We start from the raw sequence: 10,266 nt of genomic DNA on the forward strand, positions 1-10,266 counted from the left end.
CAGCCTCGGGCCCTTTTGGGACTTCCAAGGTTGCATTGCATTGCGCCTTAACTTTGCCATTCCTGGCCACGCTGGCATACAACCCTACATTGGTTCCTAAAGCATCTGTCTACTCAGATTATTTTCATTTGTCACGCCCACAACACCAAAACTAACATAGCTTCTACCCCTTACTCGGCTACCTGCTGTAACGTTACTCAAAATGCCGCCGAGGCGACCTCACACAAAGAGTCGACACGGTTGCATACAGTGCAAAGCCTCTCACATCAAGGTAAATCCGTGATTTCAGGAGCTTTTTAGCAAAATCTTGACAACATCATAGTGCGATCAAGGCCATCCTACCTGTGGGTCATGTAGGAAGAAAGAAAAGAATTGTACTTATGGATTGCGGCGGAAGGATATAAGTCAGACATCTAAGCCTTTTCTCCTTCCACCCACTACCTCGGCCGTCTCCGAACAAGAACGCGAAGTCTCTGACATCTCTACAACCTACAGCGAAGCTTCTGACCAGGAATTTCTTTTTTCAAGTCAAATTTCTACTCCTCCGCATCTCTCACGTGCGGAGACTGGTACTTCAATCTTTTGGGAAGATCTAGAACTCATGCGTCACTTCGTTACCGAGACATATCTGACCTTTTCCTGCATCGAATCAATCCAAAATCTATGGCGGACCACGATCCCAAAAATGGCTTCTGATCACCCGTTCATGATGCACGGTCTTCTGAATATCTCTGCACTTCATCTCGCGTTTCTCAATCCCGCCAAAAGAGACCTATATCTTGCCCCTGCAATCCGACATCATGACCTTTTTCTCTCGCTTTATCGATCTGAATTGCATAGAATTACACCAGATAACTGCTCTGCAATGTTCATTTGCTCTACGTTGATCTCTATATGTACTCTCGCGTTTCCTATCTGCAACAAATCCCCTGTATCAATGCCCTCTGACTACTCCTACCATGAACAACTGCAGAAATTTGATAGTCCTATTCAACTAGCTTCCAGCCTCTTCATTCTTCTCCAAGGTGCCTTCACACTAGTTAGCATCTACTGGCAGTGGCTAGAAGACAGTGCCATCTCTGCCCTCGTCACAGATCGCTTCCAGTCTTGCGAAGCTGGGTCGTACGCCAAAATTCGCCTCCAATCTTCGGACTCGGCCTTTAGGCTTCTTACGGCACGTATCGAGTCAATGTCATCGCAGCCAAACCTATCGTCATCAGAATCATCTGCGCAACAATCCTATTCATCTCAGCACACATCTCCTTCTCCACTCTCCTCTGAAGAATTGAGTGCTTACAAAAACGCCATCAGCACCCTACGAGACGTCTTCATGCTTTTAAACTCGAGTGAAGCGGACAATGGAGTTGTTTTAATATGGCCCTTTTTACTTGATGCAGAACGGAGCTTTGCAACGCTGCTGAAGGAAATGCGACCGCTCGCATTAGTAATCTTGGCACATTATGGAGTGGCACTTCATGCATCTCGGGATGACTGGTTTATTGGAGAATGGGGACGAAACCTCATTTTGGACGTCAAGAAGACTTTGTCACTAGCAGGGGACGAAGTTGAGTTGCAGGAATTGATGGCTTGGCCGTTGGAGATGGTGAGCACTGGTGAGGGACCGGACAGGAGTGACGTAAATAGATAGAGTTCGAAAAGGATCCGAATTCTATCGTATGAGAAAGGGTCAGATGGTTGAGGGCTTACTAACACCAAATTCTTGCTGTCCGTGCCTGGTAATTTCCCTGTACAGGACGATTGCCAAGATCAGCATGCTAAAGGTGAATGGTTCATATACCAGCAATTCTACCCGATTCGCAATTTGCCACAGACATAAGGTAGAAGCTTGAGAGAAGACAAAAGGGTAAAAGATCATAGTTTTCCGAAAGCTTTGAGCCTGACAACTGTGATGAAATCGAGTTGACAATTTCATACAAGAAACTTGGAAATTGTATATGGTTGAGAGCGGTCGGCGCGCACAAAGTTGATTCGAGCTTATAGCAATCGAAGACTTCAGTCGGTTCTAGATTTTAGAACGTGAAGTCAAGCGCTATAAAAGCCTCAATCTCCACAGAAAATTTGGGATAAAAATCGCAATCAAAGGTTTTAGCCTCTTTGAATTTTGAACGAGTGTGGCCGGGGTGGGACGAAGATGTTTGATCTTCTCACATACTATCCCCTAGACCGCCAACTTAGGACTCCTCGCGTATACAGGGTCATACTGACCAATCAAATCATCAGGATTTAGAGAAATCTCATTATTTTGAAACGTTTTTTTATAATAAATATCAACCACTTATTATTGTAATAAAAATAAATAGTATATTCGTTATATTTCTATATAATTTTATATATATCTTTATCTTTTTAATAAATATTGAATTTTTGATTTGATATCTTATTATTATTGTAAATTATTTATAAATCACATCTAAAGTTTTCTTCTTTTGAGAAGTAAAATATAATAATATTTATAAAAGTTTTCAACTAATTTTTTTCAATTAAAAACACACAGTGATAAATCTCATATATTTATTATCATTTATATGAGAAATTTGAATCTTTAATTCTAAATATAAGCACTTTTATTTATAATACTATTTATGAGGTTATTGATATTCCTGCTCAGCGCACGGACCACAAAGGAGTCCTAAGTCGGCGGTCTAGGGGATAGATGAAAAAACCTTAAATACTTATTATTAGAAAAGGAAACAATCAAATCATAATCAAAGTAATGATTGAGATTATGTTCGTGTATACATCTGATTGGTTCCACTCCATGCAGCACTAATGAATGGATGCATAAACAGCTGGAGCTGCTTGCTACACAACAAGCGAGACTGTTTATTCAGCTGCGTTGTCATTAGTCTCAAGAATTGCCAGTACGACATCACAGAAACGGCAATCCTACTTCACTGCCTTGTCACCTTTTCCCAAATTTCATATAATCGACGAAAGCTTGCAAATTGAATTCAATTCAAAGAAAAAGCAATAGACTTGAGTATTTCTTACCAAAATCTCTACCATGCCCCTCAAGATCATCATCGTAGGAGCTGGCATTGGTGGCTTAACTGCGGCAATTGCTTTGAGAGAACAGGGTCATGAAGTTACTGTACATCTGTCCAACCCATTTCTCACCCTTATTAGCCATGCTTCACTGCAAGAAGCTAAGTTTTATCACTGGTTTCTAAGCTCACGAGGATATTACAGGTTTTCGAACAATCCCAATTTGCCTCGGAATATGGTGCTGCGATTCATATTCAACCGAATGCGAATGGAATATTGAAAAGATTGGGTGTATTCCTGGAGGAAAGCGGTGCAAATTCTCTGAATTGGGTGAGCTTGGAGATTATTTGCTTTCGGCTTTTGTCTGATAATTTTCTTCTTATTTTTTGAAGATCATGCCTATTCATACTGCTCAGTCACTAATGTGAACTGTTCAATCTAGATGACAGAGTACACATCATCCGGTTCGTTGAACCGAACTATGGATCTAATCGAGGAAGACAAGCAATGGCATCATGTATTTCCCCTTACTCCCACTCCTTAAAAAAACTAACTGATTCCTCATTAGCCCTGGTTTCTAGCCCACCGCGTGCAACTTCACTCCCATCTTAAATCCAAAGCCCTCGCATTATCTCCCCCACACCCTCCCATTACCCTCCTCACTTCCCACAAAGTAACCACTCTCGACCCCACTACATCCACCGTGTATTTCTCAAACGGTACATCCTGCACCGGCGATTTGATCATCGGCGCAGACGGCGTCCACAGCCTCACTCGCTCCTTTGTCCAAACCCCAGAATGCAAAATCTCCCCTTTCGCGTGTGGGAAAAGTGCCTATCGTTTTCTTCTCTCCCGTTCCTCCGTTCTCTCTAACCCCAAAACCGCAAAATTCATGCAGAAAGATGGGGAATTGATCATGTGGTTTGGGACGGATCGGCGCGTGATAATTTATCCAACTTCTTCTAATTCCTTACTTAACTTCGTTTGTTTACATCCTAATGCATTGTCTGAAAATACGGATAATGACGAAGGATGGGGAAAGGGAGGTGATAAGGAGAATTTGTTGAAGATTTATGAGGGTTGGGATGAAGATATGTTGGAACTATTGAAAATGGCTCCTGTGTCTGATACCTCTGATACAAATGCAACCGGCTCCCTCAAAGTCTGGCGTCTTCTTGACATGCATCCACTCCCCACTTTTACAAAGGAAAATCTTGTATTGCTAGGCGACGCAGCACATCCATATCTGCCTCATCAAGGTCAAGGGGCCGGCAGTGCTATTGAGGATGCTGCTGCTTTAGCAGTGGTTCTCCCGGGCGATGTGGGAAAAGAAGATATTCAAGAACGGTTGAAATTATACGAGGAAATCAGAATGGGGAGAGCTCATCGGATTCAGGAATTTTCGAGGGTTTTGGGGAGAGATCCTGTGGAGGGAGATGATGTGATCATTGATAGTGCGTCATCTTTCCTTTTTTTTCCACATCATCATTCTTTTTGGGTATACCTTGATGTCATACTAATATCTCTATCCAGTTCGCCAATTCGTGAACCACAACTTGCAGCATGACGAATGGGATAATTCGACCCATCAACTCCGAAAATGGATGTGGAAACGCAATCCCCATCTTTCTGCTTACTATCTAAGACCCGCTAGTTTCGGTACGTCTTCACCAATCAAGTTGTCACTCTGATCTCTAGCCCATCTTAATCATACCCCATTTTCTAGGACCGCTCCCCTCTCCCGGACTTCCCCATCAATATACAACCAAACAGACCTCATCCGGATCTAGAACCCCGCCAATTTCAAATCCCCACCTCAATTCAACCCTCTCAAAAACCACAGCAACACTAACCTTTAGCACCTCACGCACCCTTCTCCAAAACTTCTTCCCCATCGATTCCAACAACTTTCGCATTATCCACCCCGGATGTATTTCCACCGCTTCCTGGCGCTTGACTCGCTGGGTATTCAACACCCCCGAAACATCCAAAGACGAAAACGTAGACCTCTCTCCAGAAACATACGAAGAATTATGGTTTTGCATCGAAGATGTGGAGTACACCACCGACGAAGGAAAAACCCTGCAAGGCACATTCGTACCTATGGTTTTCGAAACCACTTCTCTGTATAGATCTTCTACGCAAATTATCAAGAGTGATCATGAGGACGAACAAGATAGGGAGATAGGTTTCCACGATTTCTGCGTTTTTAGTCGCGAGACGGGCCAGTGGATTGGGATTCTTTTGCTGGATAATCTGGTGGGAGTGTCAAGGGAAGAGAAGGATGGGAATCGAAGTCCAGATCGAAATCTAGAGAAAGAAGAAAAAGGTTTCCTATCCTGGAGATACGAAGAAAACGGTTCTCCCACCACAAATATCAAACTCGACCCTATAACTCCAACTCCAACTCCAATTCCAGCTCTCCCCCAAGGAAAAATTCACTACACACCCTCCCCCGCTCCTCCCTCTTCATCATACACCTACACCTCCTTGGTAGCTTCCACACCCCCAACCTCATCTTTCACATTCAATCATCAAGAAAACAAACATAAAAATACCGACAATCCCCCGCACGAAATTAAAAAGTTCGACTCGAGTCCGGAACTTGCACCTCGTCGTTTACATTATGATGAGGAAGAGAAAGATGATGGTGAAGAAAAGGAGAACGAGACCGTGAGAAGAGAAATCATATCGACTATGCTTGACAGATTAAAGGAAGTATCTAGTTACAAAATTCTAGACGTGAGGATGGAGACTGTAGAGATGGGGATTTGAGATGGTAGAGCAATCTACAGAGGAGAGGAGAGAGTTGGCTGGCTGGCTGGCTGGCTAGATAGGTAGGTATATAAAAGTATGCAATTCAAATCAGAGTTAAAAAGCGAGATATTCTAAGGGGAGGGGGGTATGGGTATATAAGATCTTAATCTATATACGAGTATGATGTGATTCTTATCATTTATGAATGACATTGGGATTGAAATGGGGAGATTTTGGATTTTATGCATTTGTATTTGAATACGGATACGGATATGTAAATCTAAATTTAGAGAGTAGTGTCTTATATCTCTTTTTAATTTATTAGTACCTACCTATTGTTACCTATTATTACCTATTATTATACCTATCACTAACACTATCACATCTAATTCCTCGTATCAAATATATCATCAATCGATTTATTTTGTATTTTATGTTTATGTTTTATACTTTATATTTATATATGAATCATAGTCTCTACCTCGTAACCAGTTTCTAAGAAGAACAAATACCAATAAAAAGAAATGCAAGTCCATCCGAAAGAATCAAATCCTCCAACTCCAAACCCAAATCCCCTTATCATCATCATCATCACCTCCTCTCAGACTCCTCGTTTCTTCGCGCCCCCTCTCGGAGTGGGTGTACTTTTCCCCGAAGCACCACCTCTCGAGCCACCCCTAGCACCTCTCGTACTAGGCGTACCCGTCGCCGGTTTCATCGGGGTCGGAGTCGTCGGCGTTGTTGGCGTTGATCTTCCTTCTCCTGCGGCAGCCGGTTCCGTGCCCGCGAATGCTGTAATCACATTCTTCGCCGGCTTCTTCTGCGTCACTTTACTAACCAAGCCTCCAAAATCCATCGTGTGGATCGATTCCTCCAATTCGCCCAGACTAGCTGCTTGAATGAAGAGGACTTTGCCGGTCGTGAAACCGTCTTGGAGTAACCTAGTGAGTTGTGTGTCGCGGAAGGGGATTCGCGGTTGGTTTGTTCCCATGGATGTGAGCACCGATCTTAGTGCAGAAAGTTCGGCGTTGATAGCCTGAGTTTCTGACACGCGATCAGTGACATTTTTCAAGGATTCGGAGCCGGCGAGATCGACGAATGTGATTCCGGAGCGGGTGGTGGTGATGGCGCCCGATTGTTCGGTCTTGGATGCTTTTACCTGGAAGGATAAAAACATGTGGGATCGGGATGAAGTGTCGTTCTTCGCAGTTTGACCTGAGGTACGATTCTTGTTTATTTCCTGGACCATTTCTTGAACGGATTCAAGGCTGTGGAGAGGAGCAGTGTGTACTTGAAGCAACTGGTCACGGATGGGCCACATGCCGCTGCAGTCGGTTGATACCTTTAGTTGTTCGCGTGCTGGCTTGAAAAGATCGTAGACCTTTTGTTCGTACACTTCGATGCAACGGCCCTGGACGCTGTAGTCTGATCCGTAGGATTTGGCAAGCTGAGTGAAAATTTGTTCCATTGCCATGTCGAGCATGGCACTCATGGTATATGTTTTCCCAGAGCCAGTTTGTCCATATGCAAGGATAGTAATATCGTAGCCTTGAAGGGCAGCTTCGAGAATTTCGCTCAAGTCACCAAACACAACGGCGTTGTTGGCTTCAGGGGCAAAGACACGATCGAATTTGAAGGTTTTGGCAGTGCCATGTCGATCAAGGACTTCGACAGAATCACCACCCTTGATAGAGATAGGTTGCTTGCCGAGAGTGCCTTGCGGAGGTCTGATCCGCAACCAAGATCGGAAATTACCCTTGCTTTCGATTAACTCCAGCTTGAGCTTCTTCACAAGAATTACCATCTCTTCTAGCTGCTTCTCAGCAGCTTCCTTCTGGGAGATCAGACTTTGCTTCATGCAAGTCATTTCGATTGAAAGATCATCTTTTGCCTCTGTGAGCTCTGCCATCTCGTTTGCGTGATTTTCAGCCATCTGTCTTGCTTTGAGAGTTAGTTCTTTGAGTTGCACCCTTGCAGCATGTAACTCCTCTTCAAGCGCTGAAACTTTCGAGTTCAAGATGGTGATCTCTTCTTTGTCGGCTGCGCTATCCTTGATTTTGATACTCTGGATATGGGCTGCATCGATGGAGGGACTTGGAGACTTTGGCGCTGCTGCTCTGGCTTCCTCTGATTCTCGCAGTTGTCGATTGCTTTCGGCCAACAATCTGAAAAGTTTTGTGATCTTCTCATCTTTGGATATCTTATCTACAGAACATGTTTCATTGCTTGTCTGCAACGCACTAGCCTTGGCCTTAATAGTTGCAAGTTCGCTTTCCAACCGAGCTATTAGCAAATTTTGCTCGTGTACTTTGGCTTGATATTCTTTGGCTTTGGCAATGCTTTCGTCGACTGCCCTGCTTAGAACTCTATTGTCCTCGGTGTGTTTATCGGTATTTTCACCCAAGGTTCTGAGAATCTCGTTTTGACTTTCCAACTTGTAACTCAATTGTTCGATTTCTGGCGCAAGGTCTGTCCGTATTTCAGCCTGAGATATCGTTGTTTGTCTTGCTAGTCTCGAGAAGAGAGAACGGTTCTGTTGGGCGTGTGACACCGTGGCTCTTCTTCTGATGCTTTGCAATTCATTGTCGTTGTTTCGCTGCTCTATCCGAGCTATTGTCAACGAAGCTCTCATCTGATCCCCACTCTGCTTGCCCGCACGTCCATGGGGGTTGAGCTTCGCAGCTTCGGGTTGGGCTACGGGAGATTCGGTTATGTCTTGTTCTTCTTCATTGGATGTAGTGGGCCTGCTGCTTTTGCCTGCTTCGCGAGCGCGGATGGCTGCAAATTGTTCCCTCAGAGTCTTTTTACCTGACATTTTGCAAATCGTTATGAAGTATCGATGTTTGAGAGAGAGAGCTGAATTATTCGAGAATATAGATTTCAAGTATGAAAACCACACGCATAATAACTGCGCATGGCTTCTTTGTCTTTGCACTGTTGAGAAATAGTTTCAATATCTGATATCTAGAGTACCTCTTTGATATTGAGCGGCCGACAAAGGTTGACCTAGAATGGACAAAGCCAGAAGTAGTCCACGAAAAGAAAAAGAACGTTATTCGATCCTCGGCACTGCGATGGCTTTGTCCACTTGTGAACAGGTCCGAGAAAGGAAACAAGTCCTGATAGAATCTAGGAAAATGTTGCAAGCACATGATGAATGTGATCTCTTAGAACGAACCTCAATTGTAGATGGAAAGAAGCTAAAAGATACAGGACAATTTGATAGATCGTCAATTTTGACGAAGCTGATAAGCATACATTGACTTGATAGCCCGTTGATCCATTGATATGGTATTCCGCCTCCGCAGTGCTGTTTTGTCATGGTTAGCCGTGAGAGTCAAAATCAGCATCATTTTCATCAATTGTTGCGTAAGGATATTTTCATGAAGTAACAAGCACTGACGTCTCATTTTTGTGAGGCATGTAAACAGTTGAACGAGGGACTGCGGCGATATTCGGATAATTGGAGATCTTTGGCATGTACACGATTTTTTCAACCTCAGCGCCACTGAGCGGTAGCAATATGACCTAAGCTTTCATCTGTTGCTTTCTATCGGACATTGGATTCAAGGAATCGGTCTTTCGGATGTAGCAATGTTTATATGATAATGATGATGTCTTGTCTCGAAATTTCTGCAGGCGATCGCAAGTATATGAGGACGCGATGTGAAGATTTGAGGCTGATTAATCAACACTTCACGTGCACTTCAATGGACCCAATTGCTCTTCACTAGAAGTAGGCATCATATGACGGAATTATTATTTTATTTCTTTGCTTTTCTGTCCATAGTGCGAACTTCTTATTTTCTTAAGGAGGTCCGACACTCTTTTGATATATGGTGACCTTTCAACGACCGAGATAGAATGTGTGAAATACCTAGCATGTTTAACGTTAAAGACCCACTATGAGATTCGAGACTCGTGTTTGACTTGGTATAGAGACCAACATCATATTTCATCCCGTGCAAACCTTGGACAGCTTGATGGGAGTGATATACCTAAGTCTCGAGGAGCGATTGATGTGATTGATGTTGCACGTGATCCTGACCAGAAAAGTATGTGAGGAAGAGGAAGAGGAAGAGATGAAAAGCTCTATCAGCGAGCCAGCCCCTCCCCTCTCGTTGTCAAGTAAGCTGCTTAGCTAAGGTGAGTCCATGCTTCGAGTTCGTTTGATCCCAGCAAAGATGGAGGGGTAAAAAGAGAAAAAAGGAAAAAAGATGTGAAAAGAACGCTTCTCTGCCTCATTAAGATGCAATGAAGCCCAACGACGCCCATTGTGAATCATTTCGTATTCACGATGAATTGTTCATTCTTTAGCGTTGGGTGTTGTCGTTGTTGTCGTTATTTGTTGTTGAGGCTTTGCAATCCAACAAATCTAGTGGGGTACCTAGTCGATAGTAACACGGAGGAGTACGGAGTAGATTAGAAAAGATCTTTTCTAAACCTGGTTCACTCCACTTTCCCTCATATATCTCCAAATATCCAATATCCGACATCCAACTC

At 43.5% G+C, this 10,266-nt stretch overlaps 3 protein-coding genes across 3 annotated transcripts; 2 read left to right on the plus strand and 1 right to left on the minus strand.

Moving 5' to 3' along the window:
• Window positions 1-202: 202 nt before the first annotated feature.
• EAF02_002245 (uncharacterized protein) lies at window positions 203-1,648 on the plus strand (the record flags this gene model as incomplete). The annotated part of the gene is made up of 2 exons (XM_038898293.1): window positions 203-271; window positions 323-1,648. 2 exons carry the CDS (start codon window positions 203-205, stop codon window positions 1,646-1,648), a joined length of 1,395 nt encoding a protein of 464 aa, XP_038761985.1.
• A 1,377-nt stretch (window positions 1,649-3,025) lies between these two features.
• EAF02_002246 (uncharacterized protein) lies at window positions 3,026-5,781 on the plus strand (the record flags this gene model as incomplete). Its single annotated transcript, XM_038898294.1, has 6 exons — window positions 3,026-3,112; window positions 3,211-3,336; window positions 3,449-3,523; window positions 3,575-4,460; window positions 4,540-4,665; window positions 4,733-5,781. 6 exons carry the CDS (start codon window positions 3,026-3,028, stop codon window positions 5,779-5,781), a joined length of 2,349 nt encoding a protein of 782 aa, XP_038761986.1.
• Window positions 5,782-6,364: 583 nt separating this feature from the next.
• EAF02_002247 (uncharacterized protein) lies at window positions 6,365-8,578 on the minus strand (the record flags this gene model as incomplete). The annotated part of the gene is made up of 1 exon (XM_038898295.1): window positions 6,365-8,578. One exon carries the CDS (start codon window positions 8,576-8,578, stop codon window positions 6,365-6,367), a length of 2,214 nt encoding a protein of 737 aa, XP_038761987.1.
• Window positions 8,579-10,266: the final 1,688 nt, after the last annotated feature.

Source organism: Botrytis sinoallii (genome assembly GCF_014898435.1).
Source record: "Botrytis sinoallii strain Bc 23 chromosome Unknown BSIN_003, whole genome shotgun sequence".
Lineage (NCBI taxonomy): Eukaryota > Fungi > Ascomycota > Leotiomycetes > Helotiales > Sclerotiniaceae > Botrytis > Botrytis sinoallii.